A 27,503-nucleotide genomic window follows, 5' to 3' on the forward strand; every position below is an offset into this window, starting at 1 on the left:
AAGCTGTGATTGTGAACAAGTTATTTAACCTCACGCAGCCTCCTCTATGAAATGGAAATGACAATACCTAGAAAGGCTCTTTTAATTTTTTTTGAAGAGTAAGTGAGAAAACTGTAGGTAAACACACATGCCACCCACACCAACGAATGCCCACCAGACAACCACGTACACTAGTTCCACTTGGCCTGAAACCAACCTGAGATACTAAGTAACTTGCTCAGTCACACTAAGTACTAAGCAGACCTCTAATTATTATGCCAAAAGTTTGAATTCAAGCCCTTGTGTCACAAGGGGTGACCAAAAGGACATAAACTAGGGCAATCTTTAATTAAATACCTCACAGAAATTTGAACATAAATAGTGCAATATTATAAGGCAAAAATATAAAAGTATTAAAATTTATGAAAGCATGTACAAAAGCAAATCCTGGTACTTCTCTCTGTCTCTGAATATTGAGATCACAGGGAATTCTTTTTCTACTCTTCTATGTTTTTCAAATTTTCTCTAGTAAGCACTCATCATTTTACAGCAGATAAAAGGACATGCACTAACATACAAAAGAAGTCACTGCATCCATCCAAGCTACAATATTGAAATAAACTACCTGCATAAGAAAGGTCATTTCTTAAATTAGGCTTCTATCTACCCAAGAATGAAATCTACTGACATGTGCGAGAACTATAATGTGGCACTCGGAGAACTCATTGGCAAAATCTGTTTCTCTGTAGAACATTCCAAGTATTTAATATACTTCAAATATCCCCCTTTCATTATCCTATTTATGGTAACTTTCAATACTCTGGAATACATTATGGTCAAAATCCATTTTTGACCAAAAAAAAAGGACACTGACTAAAGTATTCTGTTTGCCTACAAGAGCTAGAATATCCTTCTTGGTTATATAGAGACTTGAAAATGTGTACTAAATTTGATCCCATACAGGATATTTTTTTTTTGTTTTCTTCCTTAATACATACTAATACAGGATGAAGCAACAGTACGTTTAGAGTTGGTCACATGGAAACTAATACAATAATTAATAAATAATAATATAAGAATAAACTCTGTTTCTCAGTTCCCTAATAGCTACGTGAAGTTGAACACCTTTTCATGTACTGATGGCCATATGGATCATGTATCATAGCATGATGTATCATGCTATGTACATGTAAACTTGAAACCTGTATGACCCTATTAACTAATATCACCTCAGTAAATTTAATATTAAGGAAAAAACTCTGTGTTGCCCTGGCTGGTGTCTGCAAACCAAAGGGTCGCCAGTTCGATTCCCAGTCAGGACACAAGCCAGGGTTGAAGGCCAGGTCTGCAGTGAGGGGTGCGTGAGAGGCAACCACACAATGATGTTTCTCTCCCTCTCTTCTTCATTTCCCCTCTCTCAAAAAATAAATAAATAAAATCTTTTAAAAATACAGAAAACTTAAAAAAAAACAACTCTGTTTCATGTACTCACAACTAGAAACCTACTTTTGCTACCCTGTATATTAATACTGGAAAAAAATTTTGAAAAGGAAATACATGTACTGTAGGGTAAGAGCTAATTAAAATTTATATTATCCAAGTAGACTCCGATACCAAACTAACAGTTTTCTTGCATACATATTGGATAATTTCATCTGCTTACAGAAAGCATTTCTGACATTAATGGAACAGATAAAAGGAACTGAGAGTCAAATAAACCAGAAAGTTTTCTTTCTCATTTTCTCATTTTACTTAATGTGTTCACTTTCTCTTTTACAATTATTAAAGATATACTTTACTTTCCATGAAGCTTTCCACATAATTTTGGTATAATATAGTATTTTGATTGTTTTATAAATGAAGATTTTCTTTTTCTTTAATTTAATTATTGTTCAAGTACAGTTTTCTGTCTTTTAATCCCATCCCAGCCCCCCCCCCGTGCCCCCCACCTCTCTCCCATTTCCACTCCCCTTAGTTGTCTATGTGTCCTTTAAACTAGTTCCTATAAATGAAGATTTTCTTTATGAAAATTGTTTCATGACCTTTTTCTGCTTTGGAGGTAAGACATAAATGGTAATGAGAAAATACAATAAAAATATTTTTCATTTAAAAAATAAAAGAAAAAATCAAATAAAATACTTCTATAAAGTAACAAACGAAACAATATCCCCTTGAAATTCTTCAATTGGTAGCCACACGTGTCACTTATCAAGACACTAGAAGGTATAATGTGTCAGAGTGCAGGTCCCAACACTCCCCTCTGCTGTGAGTTTGGTCAAAATCAGTGAAGTGCCTGGTCCTCATCTCTACACTGTCCCACTGTAACACGCCCTCAGAGAGAAGACCTATCCCAGCTCTGAGGGAAAAAGTCAACTTCTCCCTTCTCTGCCCTCATGTAAAATAGGCCAGGCTGCTGTGACAACCTCTGTTCCAAACAGCTCTCCAAGGTGCCGTCCTGCAGAAATCTAGGGTTCAGTACAGCTGCCGTGCCGGATGCAGATAAAATGCAGACCTCTTCACTAAAAGAGAAAACAAACAAACAAACAAGTTAACATTGTCAGGCCAAATTTGGAAAATGACTACAAGGATGACCATTTAAATCAGGTTTGACTCTACTAAATATTAGTAATACCACAGGGTTACCTTCTAAACCTAGGAGAGAAAATAGAAGTAAGGCAATGTTATTACAATGGAGAGGGCAAGAATTCTTCACTTCTTAAAAATTTTAAAAGATAAAGCACAATATTAATGACAATAGATTCCTTTAAATTACAGTAGAGCTGACAAAGACTAGAATGTTTCAAAATTAAAGTATTAACAAACTACATTGCTGAATCAGGTCAATAACTCATTAAAATATCCTCTTTAAATGCATTTTAAATTTTATTTAAATTATCCTAAAAGTAAACTATGCAAATATCTATATTGCTAAGGCTTAACCAAAAAAATAACAAAAAAGGTATCTGAAAAAAATAATTTCTAAAATATGTGTCATTTTATATATATATGTAAAAAATTGATATTCGAGAGAATTCTTCAAAAGTCTTTACTACATATTACCCAATTTGAAAGCAGTAAAAATGAACAAGCAACCCAATTATTGAATAAAATTACAAAGCAAGTGAGAAAGTAGCAGCCTAGGGATGAAAGGCTGGACACAAAACGTAAATGGACTGGACGCCTCAGAGGACATGAAAGAAATGGTCACGTGAGTAGAGAGGCCAGGTTTAAAATGTTTAAGTGGTACTGAGAATGTCAGAAGAAATAACATGGAGTCCTTAGAAGGCACTGAGTCCAGGAGCTACAAGAGCAGAAGTGCATTTCAAAGAGTTTAACCCAGTAATAGTGGGTTGGATGGTTCAGAACCGAATTAGTGAAGATGGGATTTAATAGAAATTTTTTTGAGGTCTAGAGATAGAAAGGAATCTGTGTCAGATAAACTCAAACGTCTAGGTAAGTTAACTGGACTCCTGTCTGCAGATCTTGCATTGGTAATCTCTCTCTGGCCACACTGAATTGACACCTCTGGCATCCTCCGCACGCTCTTCTTCCAGCATTGAGCCCTCTCCCTATGCCTCTTGTCTTCACTTATATAATTCATACGCATCCCACGAGACTCAGTTCAAGCATCAGTTACTTCATTAACACTTTCTTTCAACCCTATCTTTAATCTCCAACCTTCTGGGATCCCAGTGCATCTTGGGATATCTCTATCATAAAATGTATACTCATCATAATTCTCGGGTAATATGTAAGTGAATCTGTTGGCAAGAACTATGTCTTTGAAAACCACATCCCTAAAGTTGACAGTGTGTGACACTAAATCCACGAATGCAGCAAGACTCCACATTGAGCAGGAAGGCAGGATAAGTACAATAAAGTTAGCAGTTTAACAAGAGTAGAACAGCTACAGTGAAAATAGAACAGTTCAAGAGGATAATACATGGATGCAAAGGAAAAGATGGAATAGGCATGGCTCTGTAATGTCCACACTTTCTATAGCCTAATCATGTTCTCTAACAATAGTGATCACCACAGTGCAAGAGAATTATCCATGTAACAGCTGGCAGCAAGAATTATCTAAGAACAGAAGGTGGAAAATAAGAGAGCAGAAGGTCAAACAGTTTCTAGATGCTATCTTTGATAAACCTTTGAAGGAGCTGATGGTGGGGTTCAAGAGTGGCGGGCAGTAAGTAAAGTCAGAACCTGAATAAGGAACTACAAAAATCCTTGGTTAGGATAAAGGCCAAAACAAACCAGGTGTATGTAAGCAAATGGCATGATGGAAAAACAGTAAGTTGCGGTCCAAGAATGAACCCGTATAATTTCAAAATTATAAGAGGCAATGGTTTTGAGTGATAATGGGGTACAAAGTATGGTTGAAAGTCAGGTGGGGATAGAGGACTTAAGAATGACAGAGTACAGTGCCATGGTGACAGAAGGGAGATGCTCACATTTAACTGGAGGAGATGACAGAGAAGGAATTATAAAAGGAAGAAGAACATTTTGCAGGTGTAACGGTCTGAACTGTGGAATGGCATGGACTTTAAAGGAGAAGAGGCTGTTCAAATGAAAGGTGGCAAAAAAGGTTTTGAGAACTATGAGCACGGAAGTCTCTTTATTACTTGGCTAGGAGGGATGAGCATAAGCAGGAGAAAGTTAAGTAACAGTTAGGAGATGAAGATTGAAAGAGTTTAGAGAAGAGCTTGAAAGATACAAGGCAGTTCATTTACAATAGGTCAAGAGATTCAAAGACCCCAGAGGAAGAAGTTAGTAGAGTCACAAACTGGAGTAAAATCAGCCCAGAGTAATACAGCTATGTGCCAGTATCATATTCTCCTTCAATGTCTAAATTGAGGCTCAGAGGAGCAGAGTAACTTCTCAAAGTTCACAGCAATTCAGTGGCACAAATGGCATATGAACCTCAGTTAGGTGTACTCTACAGCTCTTGATCCTGGATCACTCCACTAATTCTCTCTCTATTTGCATAAAGTTTTCCTATTTCAGATGACAATCTAAATTGCAGCATCTAGGAAAGCAAGTTGTTGTTATCATTACCAGATGCTAGTTGATTCACTGTAGCCCACTACAGCGTGACAGCCTAATGCTTTAGCATGTGATTTTATTTCTTGTCTGATTTCTGCCCACCACGCATCTCGAGTTTCTGGTTCATCTGAAAAATAAATTTTAAATCAGTTTACTACTCAACAGCACATTGTCTATATGAACAAGAAATGTTTAAAACATTCTGGAATGAAAAAAGGTACTGTTCTATAACATATTTCAAAATTTCACATCTTTATAATCCTACTTCTGAAAAGCTTAACATTTTAATTTAATGCTACTTTCTAAAAGTTTAACATTTTAAACTTGATTGCTAGAAAATAAACCACCTAGTTTGATTTGCTTTATTACTCTAATGGACATCTACAGAGATATATTTTTTTAGATACAACTTAAAATGTAGGCCCAGACTTCCCAGGTTCTAATCTTAAACGGAGAGTATATCCTGTATCTCACCTCAGTAAGAGAAGATATTATGCATCGTACCCATAAATGTAATTTAAATTCAGATTTCATCTCCTACTTTTTATAGCCCACTATATTCTAGGTTCTTTCCCAGGCAAAGACTTATCATTGTTAGAAAAGAGAAAGCCATCGGTAGCTATCCTTCTAGAGATGTGGGCCCTAAAGCGAAGTGACAAGGTATAGAGGAAGTAGCCAATTCAAAATAAACAAATACATTTAAAAGATTAATACAAACCATTTGGTTAATGTATATAGGGACAAATTTCAGAGAGAATACTGTAATTCCATGTATGGTCTGTAATTAAGAAAATGCCTTAGTCTTACAAAGTCACATTGTACTACAATAGAGGAATCCAATGTTGCCTTGTCAGGGCGCATTATAAATGGAGCATCAGTCACACATACTCCCTATCACTTGCACTTAGCTGCAAACTGCTGGTGAACAGCAGCTGCAAATTATAGTAACTTTTAATGTACATAGATGCTAAAAACAGAAACAGCCTGTAATCAGCATATCCTAGCTTGTTTCTTTTTGTGGACAATTCCGTTTGAGAACAATCTGAGATTGAAAGACCATAACCAATTCCAAATAGTATGCTAAACTCTTACTGTAAATTTTCTACATATTAAAGCATTCTTTAAACTGAAAATAAAACAATCCCCAAATTTGCTTTTTTGAATTTCGCTATATATCCATTTCCAAAATATGTTTGCAAAATAAGAAGAATAAGTAGAATTATACTCACTAGTGAAATACTGAAGACAGCAAAGTAAAGAAAGCTTAAAGGGCTTATCATGGCTCACATTCCTACGATGTAACTTTGTTTCCCCCACAGGGAGGAGGGAGATCAGCAAAAAGGAGAAGTGAGGAGGTCAAGGCCAGAACTATGAATGATGCCAGCCAGTTCCTGAATTAAAATTTGCATCCAAGACAGAGCTACCCTAAAACTTTCTTTCAGATGAAAAGAAAACATGCAGACTCCAGGAAACTGAGAAAAAGATCAAAGTTTGAGATAAAATAAAGAAGGAAGAGAAATAGAGAAGACTACAATATGGTGTTAGCAATCAATACTGGTAAATTTCAAAATGTGTGAGAAAATTAGGTGGTCCTATTTTGCACATATGCTATTATGTTAAAGAATTTCTTCATATTTCTTACTGAAATGCTGACATTAACAGCACAAATATGCCTTCAAATCCATTCTCTCTTTTTATTTTAAGACATACATGTTTCCAGACTAATTTGGACAACTATTTAACATCATCCTTTCCTAAAGGGAATTTTTATATTTTAAGATAAACTTAAAACCTCCAGAAGTTGTTCAATCAGTCAAATTACTTATTTTTTAAAAATAGATATAATAAAAACATTTCTGTTTAGAAAATAATTATTTTTATATATAAACACTATATAAAATAAAAAGTCTAACTTTTCTTATATGCACTAGCAGGTCCTGCTAATTTACTTTTTAAAATCTTTCTACAAGTTTAAACCATTATTTGATAAGACAAATAATTACATACTATGTTTTTATAAAAATAGATTTTTCTCACATTATGTGTGTCTACATCTGTGCCACAAGTAGCACATGGTAGCTTTTCTGTTTTAAGAATTAATTTTATAAGAAGTAATCCATAACACTTTTTTAATTAATAAAAAATAGAGGAAGTCAGTTAGTTTAAGTTCAAGATAATATTTATTTAGAAATGGCCAGCATGTCTAACTGGAAAAATATGTAATAATAATTACTACGAGATACATATAATCACATAGAATACGAAATGTATTTACATCAAACTTACCTTGGTATAACACACAGAAATAACCAGATAAGTAAACCAAACACTATGAAAGAATAAGTGGCTAATTAAAAAAAAAAAGCTGAATGCAGCACAAGTGGAGCATTCATATTCTTCTGACAAGTTCACAAGCAGCCTTTATTTTGACACACGAGCCACACAGTTGCACATGAGGATGCCATTGTTGTTGTTATTGACAAGTTTAATAAAAGCTAACGAGTTACATAACATGGGAGCTAGGAAAGCAAATGGCATATGTCCACACTCCAAAGAATGTCTTAAATTTGATTTTTGGCTAAAGCAAAAGCTCAAAGAACGAACGAAGGGTTTTGCAAAGCAGATTCAGCAGACAGGAGCCAGAAACAGTGGATATTTTGGCGCATGCTTGGATCAGGTGACAGTACAGACTGAAAACTATGGCAGCTCACTGAAATGGTTACAGAAAGTAATGGCCCTGGACTCTAGGTGAAAGCAAGGCAAGCATACAGTAGGGAGCACTTAATCACAAACTGGTAATTGGATTAACAATAATTACCTACAACTGTAAGCAAAAAGCCAAAAGATGGATTTGTTGGCTATTAAATTTAGGATTTGTTTAATTAAAATAAAATTAAAGTTAATCAATTTATTTTGTATTAAAGAAAAAGTCAATTTATCTTTAACTCCTATATCGTATTTATGCCAGAGATGAGCCAGAGAAAACTGAAGTAGTAATTATGATTCAGCCTAACTTATTACAACTAAAAATTCAAAACTATCATAGTATTTAACCCCTACAATAAAATTTTGAAAGCTTTATAAACTGCTAACTATATTCTTATAGGAAACACACTAGAGAATTTGAGTTGTTTCATTCATCCCACACAAGTCAACACTAAAGATCTACCATACTTATATAAAAGGCAAAACAAAGAGCCTGGCTTAAAACATATGGCAACTGTACATGCCATACATAAAAATGAATACCATTTAGCCATGTGGAGGATATACAGCTGAGATGTGAGGGTCACAACTGGTAACATTTCAAGGATGTTAAGAAAAACATACCTTCTTGTAAATACCATGCTCCTCCCAATAAGCTATAGAATTATTTATAATTCTAAAGATATCAAATTAGGAAATAATGAAATTTATTTACTATGCAAATTATATTTCATACTATTTCATGTTTTTCTTCTGAGTCAAAACTTCATAGATAATATCACAAATCTTTTAATATATCCCTTTAACTGTAGGCATGAACCAGCTCCAGATTAATGCTTCACTGACACTTCTTTTACAAGTGATGTCTGCACACTTGGGTTGATGTCATAAATAGTTCATTTTGTTGCTGTTGCTTTTCTAGAGCATAGCCATAGCTTGATATCTTTCCATCTTTTTAGCATTTATCATGAAGCTGGTAAAGATTCCTAAAATAACAGTAATAGTTTATATCTCAGAAAGTAAAGAAGTAAACTCAACACAATATGCCTTTGTAAAACTCAATCCCTTTGGGATTTTTGGCAATCACACACTTGCAGTGAAGAATCACTGACTACCTGAAGTGTTAAACTTCATTCTATTTTTACATAGCTCTGGAAGAGAGTATCTCTTTCCTTAAGAATCTTCTCATCTGGTTGAAAGAACAAAGGAAATGGACAGTTATTCAGCCTAATTTTTAAATGAACAAGAGGAGATAAATTGTTAGGTAGGATTAGATAAAGGTTTGTAATACAATTCTATTCTATCTCATTAATGGACAGCAGAAAATGCTGCATTTTCAAGTGCCTGAAAGTAACATTCTAACTCAAAACAATCTTTGAAGATAAATTTCCCCTAATGAAATAGGAAGTAAAGAGTTCAGGTTCACGGGAGTATACAACCCCAAACTAGGTGGGAATTCAGTACCAGACCAGGAAGAAGAGTCTCATTATAGTGAGAGTGATGTGCAAATTCAGAAGGAACATCAAGATGTAGTAATCTGGGCTGTTAGGAGGTAGCTGGGAGATAATCCATGTTGGACCAAACTGGAGTTCTTTACTATGCATAAAAAAGTCAGATATGTAATCTGCTCCTTAATTGAAATTAAACCCTTCATATATAAAGACCAGTTATATAACATATAGAAAGAGAAAATTATATATTACATTTATATGTTACATTATAATAATGCAATGAACATCCAGTTGCATGTATACATATAAAGAGTAAAACTTAACTATTAAGGAGATTATATATCTGATTTTTATAGAGAGTAAAAAATGGATAGTAATAAATATCAAGTTTCATTATATATAAAGAAAAAATTATGTATACATTTGTATGTTACTTTATATGTGAATGAAAGTTCACATACATGCTTTATTTATACCTTCTTGACTTCTACAAGGTAGAGCAAAAGTAGGTTTATAGTTGTGAGTACACAAAACACCAAGCTTATTCTCGTATTATTATATATTATATATCATTTTCCATATTAACAACTGTAAACCTACTTTTGCTCCACACTGTATGTACCTACTTCCTAAAAACCTTATTAAATGCTAAAAACTAAAAGCTGCTTAACTAATTTAGGCTTAGTTTGCACATCTGCTCATGCGTACCTCTCAGGTGTAGTAAAAAGAATGATTGTTGAGATCATCAGTAGAATTCAAGTCCCAAGAAAGCTTATCTCCATTTAACTAACACACACACACACACACACACACACAGAAAGAAAAACAGCATAAAGTAGCCTAGAGCAGGTGTGTAAACGGGATGTCTGCCTGACTGAGGAACAGTGTTCCCAGTGTCCAACACTGTGCTTAAGAAATGACAGGCACTCTGTGAAGATCCACTGAATAAAAGGTTTTTATTTTAAATCATAAAGAAAAAAAAAGGCTTAGGATGATCAGAATGATATGTATGTTCTATAAATATTTCCTCAAACATCACCTGACCCACAATACTTGTCAAACAACATTACATGTTAGCTTATATTTCCTGTCACTTCCTAAAAGCAGTATCTAAGCTGACTTTCAATCTACACAAAGGATAATAAATTTTCCTCAACTATACAAACAGTTATTAATTTAAAGTTATTTGTGTGAGTGACTCAGAAATACTTTTAGTAGTAAACTCAGAAGAAAGAAAGAAAAAGAGATCATAACCATTTGAGAAACAATGAACTAAGACTATTAAAATTTACTCAAAGTATTTTTTACAATTCAACTTTCAAAAAGACGTGAGTAGGATAATCATGATCTATCTTTCTCTCCCTCTAAGCTAAAGCTTGCCAACATCCTGTTTCACTGGACACAGTCTATTAATTATCAAGTCTTGCTGATTTTACATCCTAAGTATTTTGGAAGCTTACAGTTAAGAGGCGCAAGCACCAAAGCCAGAGGAGGAAGGTTCAATTTTGTGTAGCTGTGGTTCAGCCACTTTGTATTCTACCTTGGAGAAATTGCTATGTTTTGTTTTGCACATCTACAAAATGGGAAAACTGCCTACTTCAGGATTGTGCTTCAAGGATGAAATGAGGAAGAGTGCCTGGCACACAGGAAGTGTCCTATAAACTTTAGCTCTCCTACCACCACCAAGTCCTAGGTCACTTATCTGGCCAGAACTACTGCTGTCTGCTAACTGGTCTCCGTGTCTCTAGTCTTGCTGCCTTTACATCCTGTGTCCATCCTACAGCCAATCACCTAACACAAATGTGACCACTGGCTCCTGTCTTACTCCAGTGGAACCCCTGTTCCTGGCATGTCACACACAAGATTTGCAAGTGCTGCATCTTTCTTCCCAGCAGCAAGATTTGTGTTGTCTTTCCCCAAATCTGTTACCAGGCCAGAAGAATAAAAAGAAAGATAAGAAAAGGTAATAATTGTTAAATAAAATCTCAAATAGTTCCCTTCCTCTTGCTCTAAAAACATGTTTTCTATCACTGTAGTTAACACAAACTAAGATAGCAAAGCAGAACAAAAGAGAACAAACCCCCTCGACTAACAAAAACATTTTGTACTCAATGCCAAAAAATTAAGTATGAAGTAACATCAAATGAGTACTGGCTAAGATACTATTTCACAAATGCTGGAAGCTTCAGAACTACATGAAAAATGTATTAACAATATCTCCAAATACATGGTCTAAAACATAAATATACATGAGTCTCCTATATATCCTTCAAAAACCGAGCTCAATAATAACCACCTCTGTAAGCTTCCTTGCCACAGAATTAATCACACCATCCTCTTTAACACTGTATCTTGTATCATACCAAACCACACAGTAAACCACTTACATATTTTTTTTTGATCCTGGCATCTTTACAAATCTATTATCTAATGAACTGCATGGCAGTTTTCATAACAGATTGTATTTCGAGAAATATTATTGTATACTATACAATGTTTTCCTATACCTTCCCATGCTGTAATATTTGTGAAATAAGAATGTCTAATGTCTCACCCACTAATCAATAGGAACCTTAGCGTACTGTTCATGCTAGCCATATTGAGCCTAGTAGTCCGCACCATTCTTTCATCAGGTTGAGCTTCAAATTCAGTATGTGCTCTGATCAGAGCTCTATGAGCAGTGGTTCGAACAATTTCATATGAAGTTAATATGAAATCAATAAACATATTTAAGATGGTAGTGTTTCTCTTTTCTCTTGGAAGCCTATTATTAAGTTGATGATACATCCTATAATACATGGTATCAGAGAATCCAGAAAATACAGTATGGGTGAACAATTTTTAGCATTAAAACTGTATCAACAATTAGTTTTCCCACTGCCATGGTCAATTCTTGATTCTCTGTGGTAATACAGGACAGCAGTATTACCTAATTACAGAGAATACAAATAATTTAATATATTTACCAAATATATGTATCACTTTTTTTTCAGAACTAACAAGTTATTTTTCCTAAACTAATATTAAAATCAGCCTGATGTTTGAATATCTACTATCACTATAATGATTCAAAAACTTCAATAAGAAACAGAAATAAGAAAAAATTAAACTGAGTCATTTAAAATGTTCTTTTAATGTTCTTTTTTCTCTCTTTTAATATCTAATTTTTTCCCTTCCTACACGTACAACCTGACTTGACTTTAAATGATGGCAAGACATACTGCTTCCTCAACCACATTTCTCCTTGCCAAATTCTATAATTCTGCGGACACGGGACGAAGCTCTATTCCACCTGAGATTTACCTTTTGCCTTTTCCACTTTCCACAACTGTTCTATCATCTAACACACACATCTCACCCTAAACATCTTTACCCTGACAAGGTATCAGCTCCTTAAATTATTAATGGTTAATGTGTTCTCAATGTTCTTATATAAGCCTTTTCTCTTCCTACTATACTCATCTGCCTAATGCTTAAACAATTTATTCTTATATATTAAATTAATCCAGCAGAGTATTTTAATTACTTACTAAAAATAAGTATATAGCATTACATTAAAAGTGATTATTTTAATTCTAATTAATGTGAGAACACAGTGGCAAACACTTGCATAGCCACATGAAGGTAATTAATTTCCTTAAAGATTTACCAACTAATGTCAGTGTAACTCTGCAAAGGTTGAACCTGGCAGGTTGTTTATTGGTCTGACTTTGGGTAAATTGCACGGTGAACATGAGCTAGTTCATAGTCAAACATGCATTACTTACATCAGAGCTTACATGCTGGACTCCTAAGAACAAAAACAGCTTATAATATTGAAAAGATTATGGGATATTATCAGCTGAGCCTATGCTGATTTATTGTTTTTCTGTAAATTGATATATTTTCTGACACAAAGAACCAAAAAGATTCTTTAGGGCAAATCACATCTTCAGATACCAAATCAAGATGATTCTATTATTTAATTGAATCTAACATATAAATGACATAAAAATTATTAACAGAACATGCTTTTATCAAAACAGAAATTTTACTGGCTTTGACTCTAAACCACATCATCAGCTGTAAAATTATCTTAGTTTAGTTTCTTTAAAAGCTACAAACGATATTTGTATGTAAAAATACTTAACAAGCAAACTTATACTTTTGTGTAGAAGGAAAATGAAAAAAAGCTTATAAAAGCTGCTAATCTCTCCAAAATCCATTCTTACCAAATTTTGGAACATTTTCAGAATTATAAATACAAATCCAATAGTTACATTTTTATAGTATTTACAGAACACTAAACACAATATATTAAAAACTAAATTGAAGTGTAAATACACTTTAAAATTATCAAGCTAGTCATTTAGTACTTATAATATATTTAACAATATTTCCTTAATAATAAAGGTAATGCTTATATCATTTATCTGAACATGAAAAAACTGTCCAAAACATAGTATAATTTAAAATGATCATTCTGAAAGTTGATCTCCTAACAGAAATCATTCATAATTTATGGTATTTCTATAGTTTTGATTAATTCATTTTAGTTAACACATATTTTTATTTGCATTTCCATGGAAGTTATAAGAGTTAGAATATATGTATTAAAGAAAATATCTATATAACTGAATTGACATTAAATCTATTTATTCTAGAACATTTCTAAAAACTTCACTGAGCTGCCATAATTTTTGTCAGCATATGTAGTACTGAATGACCATTAAAATACCTGAATTGAAACTATTCCAGTCTAGCAGTTTGTAAGATCTTGTGTTACCCATAATTCCGACAAAGGCTGAGTTCAAAACAGCAAATTAGTAGATCAGTTTTAGGTGCAGAATAGTAGGAAAAACAAAACACACTACAAACAAGAACAAAATTGACACCACTGGACAGGCACTGGAAAGACACGGACAGCAGAGTTAATAAGGAGTAGAAACAGAGAGAGAAGAAGGAGCATGCTATCAAAATCTGACATCGACTAAAGTTTACTCATTAAAAAAAATTACCTTGATTTTTAAAACCACCCCATTCTTTCCTTTGTTGTATGGTCCTGTTTGCTAACTACTTAACAAAGGAGAAAATTCTAAAAGAAATAACTCCAAAATAATCCACAGAATTAGCAGGTGGCAATGGTTTGAAAATGGGATTTTTTTTCCCTTCTGCACTGAGTGTGAAATGCAAATTTTCCATACTCATTAGTCCAAAAAAATAGCTCTGAGATTCATCTGAGAGTGCAAATACAGCACTTTTAACATTGGCACATGGGTCTCAATCAGCCCTAAGTTTCTTGCAGCAGAAACTCAGCTGAGTGACTCAGTGTCACCAAATCAATACATCATCAAACTGTAGATGCCAATCTACTCTACAGTTTCATTTTAATATTCAACTTTTTTCAACAAATTGAAATGTTTTCATAAATAATTATTTAAGGGGCCTGAAGAATAGTAAGTGTTTTTAAGAAAATGTTCCTTTTTAAAGCATAATAAATAAGCAATCTGAAGAATGTGATATTTATGTCAAACTAATATTGGAACCATTAGAATATATCATTGATATGTATTTAACTGAAAATAAAACAAAATTAAAATATAACTTATATACCATTAAAAGCATTTATATGTATGTGCCCATAGTCATTTGGGAAATAGTCCATTGTTAACTATGAATTTCTATATGTGAATTGAAAAAATAATCTGAACAGGAAGAAAAGAGAATACATAAGATGGTAATTACAATATACAAAACGTATCCTTAATAAGGGTCCCTATTTTCTTCCTGCACCTGGATTCTTACATTTCTTACACAACTAGAATAAACTGGCAAGTATGATAAACCCCACAAGTCAGTTTTTTATATAAAGTAATATGATTTTAAAAATACAGCTCTCTAATTAAATTTATTTTAGTAACCTTCATTTGTTCCCCAGACTCTACAGCTTACTCAGAGTACATGGAAGCAACAATAAAAATGTTTTCAGTAAATAAAAGATATTACTAGTAATTGAATATATTTCTCAAACCATTTTTTGAAGTTATTATATCAGAGTGTGCCTTCTATCAAATAACTTGAGTCAGTGGTACACAGAAACACCGGAAACCAGCTGTGGGTCACCTGAGAAAGGTCAGGTATGTTAACCCCGAATTTCCATGCACTTTCCAAATATTAAAGTTCCTAACCACAAAGATATACACTGTGCATAGTCTTCAAGGGCTCAATACATTAAACTGGCATCAGTCTAAATTTGCCTTTAATTACTACAGAATGTACAAATGGCACATGAAAAAAAAAAAAAGATCTTAAATTGACCAGAAAAATAAGAAACTGGGAAAAAATAATAAATCACAGAAGAAAAAGAAGACTGATGCTGAAAAGATGTTTTCACTCAGCTTAAGAGTTTTTATAAGTAATCCTAGCTAGTCCTGCTTTTCTGAAATCTTGTTCAGAGTCTAAAAAATTCCATTGTTTCTCTGTAATTAACTCAAACAAATGACATCAAACCATATGGTACAGATCATTTTTTAAAATTTAAAACAATAGTAATGTTATGTATCCTCAAAATCATTACCTGCAATGTTGAGCATATACAATTTCAAAGTGCTTCATTCTTTTTATAGCTGTCGGTAAAGCCTCATGAAGAGGTTACTGGAAGTAACAATTTAACTTTTTCAAAAATATATGTATATATGCCAAATAAGAATATTACTATAACTTCAGATTTAAGGTATGCCATTAAAATATCAAATGACTTGGGCAAACGGCTGGGCATCTCCTCAGAAAGAGGCAAGAACACATTCTGCGTGAAAAGTTACTACCATTCTATCATGCTTATTTTATATTTAGAAAAATCACCAAGCCATTTCTAATCCAATGGCCTGAAATTAACTGGGACTTCAGTGCTTGCCTTCTTTTAGAGTCAAGACCCCATATTTAAAGAAGTGAGCTACTATTCTTATTTTTTCAGTTATAAAGAACAAACAGCTACACCCAAGAATCCAAGGAACCAGACAGTTGTTATTTTTCAGTTGTCTGGTTTGGTTTTTGCTTCTTAGGCACTCTAGATAATGTTTACAATCACAGTTTAAAAGAATAAATACTTCTTTTAGGAATAAAGAAATCACTCTAATAATCTGTGAAGAGTTGCTGCTAATGAAAAAAATTAACATCTTAGGCTACTGGTCACAATGGTCAAATTGCATCTGCCTGGGTCAAAGGAAACAGCTGACTCAAAAGTTACTCCATGACTCCCTCAAAGTGACACCCTGGCCAGAAGTGAATAAAGATTTGTATTTGCATTCTGCATCAACAAGTAACCAAATTATACTTCTACTTAGTTTGATTATTTTTAATTAAGATTACTGCAAATATTCTAAAGTTACATGTGTCAGTTTATATTTTTTCATTTCTCTTTCAGATAGATTTGGCTTAAAAGAAACAATGTTATGAAATCAATTTTAACAATCATGATTTAAATAAAAGGAACACTGAAAATACAGTTTTAAAGAACATACCCGGATTGTGGATACGATCCAAAAGCTTCACAGAGCGTGCACTAACAACGCCCCCAACATGCACAAGAAATCCAGGAGGAAATGCCGTCAAGGTAAAAAATGGAAATTCCTAGTAGAAAGAGTGATGGAAAAGTATAATTGACCATGTGCGAAGTACAAAACATTTGCTTTGTTAAAAACTTTGTCATAAAGAAACAAATTCCATCCCTTAACAAAAGGTTACTAATTATGCATGACACATGCTTTGTAATCAAGTTTCTTTGGATGTTTATAGGCTTCTGAATCCATTTTCCATATATATCATGCTGTGTGCAATCCAAGCACTCTTTTTACCAACTCTCGGTGAGAAAAAGGTTTTCAGAGTTCCAATCTGAGGAAGAGTTACACTTTTCCTTCCTTAGAAATGAGATGAGGGATTCCCCTGCCCTTCTACCCTACATGTATTTCTTAGTGGGGCAGCCTTCATGGACACATCCAACTCCAGGCTACTGGTAATGGCTCTGAAGGTTCTGAAGGCCTGGGGATTTAAAAGAACATGGGACTAAGGGAAAGAAGTGAGAGGGTGAGCACGTGGGTTAAGAAATACATAGGAAGGTGAAGATAGGGCAGATTATCAAGTGAGATGCACAGGGAATCACTATCAATACCAGGGCAGCAGAAGAAAATGTAAGTTCATAAAGTAGATTAAGGAAGAAGGGGAGGTAAGTAGAGTAGATGCCTGCAAGGCAGAAAATAGAATTTCATATGTTCTTCAAAGCCTTACTTTTCCCTTCTCTCTCAAGGATATCAATCTCATCAATTCAGAGACGAAAACATGCAAGAGAGAAATGGTAGAGAAAGGAAATTCATTGAAATAGTACTCAGGAGGAAAGGGGAGGTCCTGTAGCTATCCAAATATAGTAGTCTCTCATATTATACAAATTGCATGTGGGTCAGGGAATCTAAATATCTGACTTGTCTGCCACCAAGACTAATGTAGCTCACTTAACCAGAAATCATTTACCAGCTATTCAGAAACTAACTGAGAATTGGAAAATAAGCAAAACAGGGCTCTCAGCAATAAAAGCAACTGTTATAATTCCAAGTACTAAAGTTTATGTACTTTATTCATAAGAGATCCTAACAGATCATATTCATAATATGGCTACAGCAATTATAAATATGTAATTTTAGGGACATATTCTAAAATCTATCAGTATTTTTTTCTAGACCACAGAAGATTAAATGCAGCAAATAAAAGCCAGACAATAAAGAGATATGAAATACAACTAGAAACAAGTACATTAAAGCAGCAAGATTACTGAATGGAGAATATGAACTTAAAGCACAGAGAATACAAATTCACCAAAGCATAATTCACAAAGCATAGCGACTTGGAGTCATTCAGCACAAAGGCAAACAGTCTGGTGCACTTCGGTACCTGGTGAAGACACAGTATAAAATGTGTATGTGTAGAATTACAAATTAATTCAGATAGAATTTAAAAGTAGTCTTTAAATCAATAAGGGCAAGAAAGACAAGGCTAAGTAAAAAAATAGTAAAAAACAATCTATGGAAGAATTTAGATTTGGCCCAGATGACAGAGAAAAAGGAAAACCAGGGAGAAGACAGAGGGGGATTTTACATTAGTGTACTATACTTGGTCAAAATGCCTGTTTACTGCCAACTGACATTTTTTTAAGAAAGATTTCTTTTAAAAAAAATTAAAGTTATTGGATTGACATTGGTTAATAAGACCCTTGAACTTTATTTAAAGATATGTTTTAAGTGAGAAATGTCAAGGTAAGCTTATGTTACTAGAAACTTGAGTATTTCACCTAATAAATTAAATCTTTAATTTTTTCAATTTTAAGAACAAAAGTTTTTAATTTCCTCAAAAAATGAGGCATAGTAAAAAAAACTTGTTATGTTTACACTTAAATATTTTAAATATTCTGGACAAGAGATACTGAAAATAAAAGTTTTGTCACTTTAGTGGAAAGCAGTATTTCCTTCTAAAACTGAGAAATAAGTGAGTAAATTCACATATTAAGAAATATCTTTATATAAGATTTTAGGTATGAAAAAAAAATGAATCAAGCCTTGGTTGGTGTGGCTCAGTGGATTGAGCACTGGCTGACCTGAGAACCAAGAGTACTGGTTCCATTCCCAGTCAAGGCACTTGCCTAGATTTTGGGCCAGGTCCCCAGTTGGGAGCATGTGAGAGGCAACCAATTAATATATTTCTAGCACATCAATGATTCTCTCCCTTTCTCCCTCTCCTCCCCTCTCTTTAATAGTAAATAAATAAAACCTAAAAAAAAGGGAAAAAAGAAAAAATTTTGATCAAAATGATTTCTTGATTTGGAATGCATTGAGTCTTATTCCAAAATTTCAGAAGGTAGAATAAACTGACAAGAGGAAAAGCACCCAGAGGTGTTCCCAGCAGAAAAAGGAGAGGAAGAGCTGCCGGAAGAGACAGGGGCCCGCTCTGCAACTCCCCCTCTGTCCCACATGTAGTCCCAGTTCAGCCATTCAGCACACCCGCCCTCACTTAACACACATAATTTAACCTACAGTGCATACAATAACATCACTATTCAACCAAAATTACATCTCCAAACAACCTTCTCAAGAAGAGCTACTCCTCATATCTATCTGCAAATGCCATGTTTAGTACTTGTCACCTCCACCACGGTCATCAGCAACTACTATGGAGTACTTACAATGTGCCAGCCCTAAGCAAGGATCTTTTTTGTAAATAAAGATTTTATTTATTTATTTTTAGAGAGTGGGGAAGGCGAGGGAGAGAAACATCAATTTGTGAGGAATACATTGATTGGTTGCCTCTTGCACACCCTCAACTGGGGACCTGGCCTATAACCCAGGCGTGTGCCCTGACTGGGAATTGAACTGGTAACTGCTCAGTTCACAAGTCTGCACTCAATCCACTGAGACACACCAACCAGGGCAAGCTTATGTGTCTTCCTAAGAGGAAGATACTATTATCTCCATGTTTTAGTGAAAAACTGAGCTCAAGAGGACCTATACTCTTTCTGAGCAATAAACTATATCATCTAGTTTCTTGTTATTTCTAGTTAAAAGATTAAATTAAAGAGTTGATTTTAATCTCTAGTTTATTATTATACCTGATGAATTTATAAGTTCTCTTCTATTGAAAAGGACAGCTTCCTTAAGATCAGCCCTGTTTTCAATGCTCAGATGAGACTTTCAGGGACTGTGGGAGACATTTTCTCTGGAAAATCCTTATATTTAAAGTATCTTACCCTGTGGTACCTAGATAAGACTTCATATGTTCATGTTTTGACATAGCCAAGTGCATGCAGCATGAATCTATTAATAGCAGTACTTAAGACAGGCTACTTGAAAAATCTGAGAACAGAAGGGAGTATCTTTTTGAAGATTTATGGATTTTTCTTAGAAGATGTTTAAATAGTTTAATCAAATATTCTTCTTTTTATTCCAAGAGACCAGAGTAAACTTTCTAGATATAAAACTCCATGTCAGACTTCTATGATTTTCTCTATAATTTTACCCCCATTTCTAAAAAGATAGTAATTTATGAAGTAAGTTTACTTTTTATCAATGTTTCCCCCAAGTGTGTTCCTCACTAAGATGCATTTAAATGAAAGATTTCATGGTAAAATACATTTTAAAAACACTAGATTAAACTGAGTCAACTAGGTTTCTTTACTGAAGAAAAATATACATCCCAGAATCAACAAAGTAATTTCATTTTTCTTACAGGTGAAAGAGGAGTCATATTGAAAAATATATCTATATTTTTATATAGATATATAAAAATATCTATTTGTCTTACACCAAATAGTTCATGAGCAAAATCTAAATCTAAATAAAACTTTGAAGCCCATTTCTCATCCCCCAGTAATCTGACATCTGTTATCAAGATCTTGTCAACTTACTTTTTTAATTGCTTTTGTGAGTGGGAAAAAAGAACAATCATATTTTTCAGAACTGCTATTTGACTAACCCATTAAATAAAGGATGTTTGACAAATAAAGTTTCTCTTTTCCTCAAGAAAAATAATCCATATAATTTATTAAGGATCATAAGGGGTAGAAATAAATATTTCCTAAATAAATACAAACAATGATACAAGTGGCCTAGGTTCAACTTGATCCAGTGTTCAACTTCGCAGAGTTACAGCATAAGTGAACACATACGGGGAGAATTCTTCATACTTTGGTACAAATATTTCCCAAAACAAAGCCACACTGTTGGTAGCCATAGACAAACGGTGAAGTCAAAGATGATGATGTTTTTGCTATTTATTTTGTACAAGGGTAGAGTGGTGGTTTCATAAACTCAAGTAACTAATGCTACAAGGTTAGGTTCTGTAAATACATTACTAACTATGTTGTACAAGGTTGTAAATGAAAACTATAGCTCTCTACACATTTGCTGTTAATTTATGAAGATTATCTCATAATGTATACCCAATATGTTAATGTGTCCAAAATTTTAACAATGTTTACAAGCATATTTGAAAACACAAATTTTATTGAAACCAAATCCAAAGCAATTTTCATTGATTCAATTTTTTTTTAAGTTAGATGCTTTTAGAAGTACTCAGTACAGAGAGTAAAGTCACAGGCACATCTGAGCAATATCTCATTACATCAAACATCATGGTGACCCCAGTTTTTCTGTTTATGGGAATTCCACAATAATTACCAGATTCTAGGAAATATTCCTAGTTAAGGGACTCTGTAGGGTAGGGGTGTCAAACTCATTTTCACTGGGGGCCACATCAGCCTCAAGGTTGCCTTCAAAGGGCTGAAATAATTTTGGGACTGTGTAAATGTAACTACTCCTCAACTGTTCAGGAGCTAAAATTACATTCAGCCCTTTGAAGGCAACCTTGAGGCTGGTGTGGCCCCAGTGAAAATGAGTTTGACACCCCTGCTGTAGAGAAGGCAAAACTGGGATACAGAGGAGGTAACAGTACGCTGGACTGAAAAATAGTAAGGGGACACACACGCTTTCACTCTGGCCCTCTTCTCTATATTTTTAGTCATTCTCTAGACTTGGTTTGAATGTTTACATGGGCTTTTTATGACTGCAAACTGTGAGAGTAGCTGAAAGGCAATTGCTACTTGATAGGGTATGAAGCCAAGAACTGGGTACAGCTAAAGTCTCATCACTCTACAGCAATCATCTTAGTTTATTCTGCTCTCTCCAGCCTTGTCTAAAAGGTAAACAGTGCACACCCCGATACTCTCAGCATGAGGAAAGTTTAAATAAAACAAATTGTTCTGATGAGTGCAATAATAGGATCTGAAAAACACTAGTATTTTCAAAAGCCAATGTCTAAAAAAACCCACCTTTGTTTCATAAAATGCATCCTTTTATAGATATTTGCTGTGTTGCACGCATCTTTACAATTATAAACATTAATGTGGCAATAAATGCATAACTATCAACAACTGAATCTAAAAAAACAGACTAAGCAAACAAGCAGAAAAAAAAAATAGAATCATAGATACGAAGAACATTGGGATGATGGCCAGTGGGGAGGGGGAATGGGGGAAAAGGTGAAGGGATTAAGAAATACAAATTGGTAGTTATAGAACAGGCAGGGAATGGCTGAGAACAAGCATAAGAAATGGAGTTGCTGAAGAACTTCTATGTGTGACCCATGGACATGAACAGAAGAGGGGTTCACTGGAGGCATTGGGGTTGCTGGGTGAGGGGGACAAAGGGAGAAAATTGGGATAACTGTAATAGCATGATCAATAAAAATAAATCTATAAAATCGGTAAAAACAAAAAAGAAAATGCTAGTGTAAAAGAGAACTTGTAAAAGTAAATTCTGTAAATCCCTACAACTTCCAAATCAGACACAATGAGAGCTACATACGAAACTGTGCCTTTAAATAACGGACATGACATAAAATCATGCGCTGTATTAGTTAAATAGAAAAAAACAATGTCCTCACAATGCTATTAAATTAAAAAGAAAACAAAGTTTGCATTACAAAAAGAAAAAAAAACAGCTGGCAACATTTGTTAAAAGCTTAAATAAAACTTAAATGATTCAGGTTAAAACTAAGGAAAGCTACCAAAACAAGAAACAGGCTCTCACACGTGTTTAGGGACATACCCGCCTTCTACAGAACCTATGAGGCGATCCTCCCTTAGCATTGATGTTTATAAAAAATAAAAATAAAAAGAGAAAAATCATCCAAAAACTTTAACTATTCATTTTCCATTTAGCACATTCGATGAAATGTTAAACTAATAAAACTTAAAAGAAATGTACTGAAATACTCGACAACCACATTATTTATGTTAATCTCTAGAAATATAGAATCTGTGCATTTCTTACCCCTAAGAGACTGTCCAGAGATAAAAATAAACTAGGCAAATAAATATACTAAATTATTTTATTACTAATTAATATACTAAATTATTTTAATATTATACAACTAAAATATTTTTTGGAAAAGTATCAATTATTTCCTTTTATATATTATCATTTTAATGTAAATTTAGAACAAATTTCACCATTCAATGGATATCTGCAAAGAGACTACTTCTTATAAAAAACTGGAAGACAAAACAAAAATAATTATAGAATTATTCCAATTAAAAGTAATTATTCATAAACAAACAACTTTGGTACTTTAAATACTGTTGTTTTGACTTTGAAATTACAATATTACAGATAACAAGACCAAAATCCGAATGGAGATAAGTCATAATGAGTACATGGCATATCAATAATACAATCTTATTAACAGTGTAAGAATAAAGAACGTTGAGTGACTCTTACCCTCTGTTCCAATGCTGACTGAGTCTGTTGTCTTAACAGAGCTTTAAACGGCCCCCCTTCTTTTCCAGCACTACCACTTCCCATTCCTACAGAACATCAGTACATAAATGACCAACAAAACAACTACAGAAGCAGAACGATTTATTGCATTCATCTCCATAAGTCAAATCTGTTAAAACAATCCAAACATTTAAAGTATTTGGGATGGTAGCTAAGCGCCTATTTTACTTTATTTTATTCACAAAGTTCATTTTAGAAGTAATGTATCAAAGTTCTACCCACCACAACTAAGTTTAAATTTGATTTGTTCTAAAAATTGTTCTTTAATTAAATTACAGTGTTGAATTTTGTTTAATATTCAATTTTTAAAATTGAGTCTTCTAGTAAAAATAATCATCATAATACCAATTACTTATACTCACAATTTAAGAATACTAAAAGAAATAAGAGCAACATTAAATGTTTGTTTAAAAGTAAGTATCGTAAGGAAAAGTACTAATTTTGCTTACTTCAAATATTCTAAAATTCTCTAAAGAGCACGAATTTTAGGCAATTTTGAAATAGTGTCAAATTTATTTTCTGATAACTTCCCATTCCTAAACATAACAGTCATGTCAAAACAATATTAATATACATAGTTCTCCACACTCATTTGCAAAAATCAACATAAATTTTTTAAAAAAACTAAAAATCACAAACATGTAATAGACACATCACAAATGTACAGTTATGAATGAAATAATTATATTTCCCAAGTTGTTAGGGGTATTTTTAAAGGCTTAAATTTAAATATCTTTCCCTACCTAACTTTAGTCTTTTGATAATACCAGGAGACCAACTATAGTCAAAGAATTACGGAAAGTGGAGGACTAGAGAAAAACCAGTTCTCTGCAAGCTAAAGTTAGTACTTCAGTTCTATCCTTTCACACTGAAAAAGTATATAGTCCCATTCACTATGACTCTAAAAAGAAACTCATTTACTTTTACATTTTTAGCTGTTCTTGGATAAGGAAACAAAGGTTAGCATGTGTATAGTCCCATTCTGTTCTTTTCTTTTCTTATTTTAAAGAAAATTTATTTTTCTCGTAGTAACCTAAACATGATTTTTAGAGACTATACAATACTAAACACAGAAATGAAACTAAGATCTTTATATGAAACACACTGAAAGCTATAAAATAAAATTTTGTAGAGATAAATGAAATATCAGAAAATACAGCAGAATAACTTGAAAATTAAAGCAACAGACAGAAAAAAAACTGGATAATGAAAAATATTACCAAATGAGACTTAAACTGATTCGAACAGAATAATTTACCAATGTAACCATATGGTTTAGCAACATGATGATACAGGTCCAATGTGAATAGAGTTGGTATGAAGGGAAAGAAAGTAAAGCATCTAATATAGAAACTCTAGTAATGAGAACCTAGTAATAACTGTAAACATGCATATCTACTGTCTTTATACATATTACTTTTTAATATATAATTTTAGCAGAATATTTACAATTATCTATCAAGTAATCCTCAATCATGTCATGATAATGCTAATCACTTAAATCTGTCTGCCAATAAGAAAAATGACAAGTACATCCTACACAAAATACCCACTATTTCTTTGTAGTATCAAAAATGATTCAAAATAAAGGGATTATAAAGCTGACATAATGTGATCCTACCAGAAGCAGCCAGGAACAGCTCGTCACTGAAAGAAACACTTTTCCTCAGAACTGGGCTGACAAGGCTAGAATGATGAGGGGGAAGGCTAGATTCCGAGAGGAGGAGGCGGGACTTTCTAAGATGAAGGGTACCACAAGAGAGAGAGGGGGAGCTGGGATACAGGTAAATCCTAGGACTCTGTGGGTAAGGTGCTGCGGAGGAAAGTAGCAGAGAAGAGATGCAGGTTCAGAAGATGATCAGAAAATGCAGGATAAGGAAAGCAATGATGAACCAAAACATAACAGTAAAAATGATTTCTAAAATGCATACACAAATTACACTAGGCATATGAAGACATTAGCAAGACATCTACCCAACATAATATAAATAGGATACAGTCTAAAACTGAACAAAATCTTTACAAACTTTGTATTCATTAAAATTTTAAATCACTTACATAAGATTTTACGCCACTCTAATAACTTTTAGTTGATTTCTTTAAAACACTTAAAGAATAGTTGCCTTCTTTTGTTTAAGAATGTATAAGATTACGATGTGCTGCATTTTACAAATTTTTAAAGCCAGAAGCTTGTTGCCTCAAATATAAACACTTATTTAAAGTGGTAAAGTACAGATCTTCAAATGCTACTAAACAAACAAAAAACCCATATCCCTTATGAGTATTTAAATTGAATACCCATTAAAAAAAAGAACGTACCATGTTAAGCATTTGCCATTATTAATTTTAAATAAATAAAATATTAAGTTTTTTCTGTCCAGCTTCAAGATGTTAATACTTTTCTTTTCCTCTGAAATTTTAAATACTCAAATTTGACCACAGTACTGCTTGCATTTACAAAGAGTTGAATACCAAAGTGTCAAATACCCTCTGGATCATAAAAAATATACATGGGTAAAAGCCTGACCAAAAAAGGTAAAAATTAGCTTTAGTCAGGTATAAAATCAATATCTTAACACTAGCATTCTAAAACTCCACTGTGATTAGTTGAGTAGTTGGAAAAAATATGAAAATAAAATCATAAAACATCAAAAATTAGAATCAACAGAAATAAATCAGTAAGTTTTTTTTAAAGAAAACAAGAGTTATTTGAAAACCAGCCTGATAGCTTTAACTACAAATGGAAAAAACAACTTTCTCAGTCTAAGGTTTATTAACCTGACTCTATTTTTTGACTTCCAAGTTTACAAATAGTAAATCAATAACAATCAGCTTATCTATACCCACTATTTCTCACAAGACTGATTTTGGATGTAAGTAAATTGGGAAGCAGAGAATTATGAAATACACACTAAGCTATAGTTTTAAAAATTTCAGAACAATCATATTTGCCATTTTAGTTTTTAAATATATTTTTTAAAGATTCTATTTATTCATTTTTAGAGAGAGGGGAAGGGAAGGAGAAAGAGTGGGAGAGAAACATTAATGTGTGGTTGCCTCTCGCATACCCCCTACTGGCGACATGGCCTGCAACCCAGGCATGCGCTCTGACTGGGAACTGAACCAGCAACCCTCTGGTTCACAGACCTACGCTCAATCCACTGAACTTCACCAACTAGGGCGATATTGGCATTTTAAATCTCCATGAGAAATAAGAATACTCCTCAGAGTATTCAAAAACACTCAGGGGTTCATGAGAAAGCCAAAGGACTAAAATGGCTGACATCCTATAAATTTGCTAATGAGGTAGTGAATAATTAATTATAGGCAAAACAAAGTAATTTACTTAGAAGTAGTTTAAAAATATAGAAACACATGAAAATATATTATAAATAAATTTTTAGAAACTAGAAAATTGGAGCTAGAAAACAAAATGCAAAAAAGTGCTCATCTAATAATGCAACTGAATGCAAAGTAGAAAGCTGAAAGACTAGTAGACTGGTCCAGTTAATTTATTACTTGACAATCTTCATTAGTCTTGGTGTTTATGGTGAATTAAAGAAAAAGAAACAGAGAGACCAAGAAATACTTTGAAAAATTTATCTGAGCTATGTCAAAGAAAAACAAAGATAAGAATATTGAAAAGTGACCTGAAATACACAAGTAAATAGCCAATGGACAAAGTTTTAAAAATACTTTTAAGAAAACTTTTTCTTCAAATACTATCCTAAGTCTTTTATCTTTCTTATTTTGATCATCATGAATTCAAGGCCAGAATCTCATTCTTACTAAGAAACAAACAGAAATGATACAAAACATAACAAAAAAAAAAAAAAGAGAAGAAAGAAAACCCCTACTATTTGAATATGGTTAAGATGCTACATGCCAACACATCCATCACTATCAAATATCAATCGTATTTAGATTTTACCCATAATTATGTATATGTAAAAATAAAGCTATTCTT

The 27,503-nt window shown here is 33.3% G+C and overlaps 1 protein-coding gene across 6 annotated transcripts in view; it reads right to left on the reverse strand.

The window, feature by feature from the left end:
* Window positions 1-27,503, reverse strand: part of C2CD5 (C2 calcium dependent domain containing 5) — an 88,534-nt gene that overhangs the window by 33,604 nt on the left and 27,427 nt on the right. For 5 of the 6 annotated variants that reach the window (XM_037144805.2, XM_037144804.2, XM_037144807.2 and 2 more), the window contains 4 exons: window positions 23,477-23,562; window positions 16,682-16,790; window positions 5,038-5,152; window positions 2,403-2,498 (listed from right to left, as the gene is read on the reverse strand). In XM_037144805.2, coding sequence (XP_037000700.2) covers window positions 2,403-2,498; window positions 5,038-5,152; window positions 16,682-16,790; window positions 23,477-23,562 — 406 coding nt within the window. Of the gene's footprint in view, window positions 1-2,402; window positions 2,499-5,037; window positions 5,153-16,681; window positions 16,791-23,476; window positions 23,563-25,157; window positions 25,350-27,503 lie in introns of all 6 variants that reach the window. The other variant, XM_037144809.2, reaches the window with a different exon arrangement.

This window comes from Artibeus jamaicensis, unplaced genomic scaffold, assembly GCF_021234435.1.
Source record: "Artibeus jamaicensis isolate MK-2021 breed Jamaican fruit bat unplaced genomic scaffold, CSHL_Jam_final contig_233, whole genome shotgun sequence".
NCBI classification, from domain to species: Eukaryota; Metazoa; Chordata; class Mammalia; order Chiroptera; family Phyllostomidae; genus Artibeus; species Artibeus jamaicensis.